This window comes from Eimeria mitis, genomic scaffold (assembly GCF_000499745.2).
Source record: "Eimeria mitis Houghton genomic scaffold, Emh_scaff758, whole genome shotgun sequence".
Lineage (NCBI taxonomy): Eukaryota > Apicomplexa > Conoidasida > Eucoccidiorida > Eimeriidae > Eimeria > Eimeria mitis.
In genome coordinates, this window is record NW_013575553.1 from 5,093 (window position 1) to 5,349 (window position 257).

At 55.3% G+C, this 257-nt stretch overlaps 1 protein-coding gene across 1 annotated transcript in view; it reads left to right on the forward strand.

The window, feature by feature from the left end:
• Window positions 1-257, forward strand: part of EMH_0021500 (uncharacterized protein) — a gene marked incomplete at both ends in the record, with an annotated part of 1,990 nt that overhangs the window by 1,276 nt on the left and 457 nt on the right. Inside the window, one exon of the mRNA XM_013501785.1 lies at window positions 87-255. Coding sequence (XP_013357239.1) covers window positions 87-255 — 169 coding nt within the window. The remainder of the gene's footprint in view (window positions 1-86; window positions 256-257) is intronic.

Below are 257 nucleotides of genomic sequence, written 5' to 3' on the forward strand. Positions count from 1 at the left end.
ACAGCAGCAGCAGCAGCAGAAGATCAGCTGCAGCAAGAGACAGAAACAGACAATGAAGAAAGATATGTTAAGGTACTGGTGCCTAGATACATAGAGTGGCAGCAGCAGAAGCAGCTCAGGCAGCAGCAGAAGCGGAAGAGAAAGCAACTGCAGCAACTGCAGCAGCAGCAGCAGCAGGAGCAGCAGCAGCAGCAGCAGCAGGAGCAGCAGGAGCAAGCCGATCTCGCTGCTGCTGATTCTGCCGCTGCTAGCGAGGA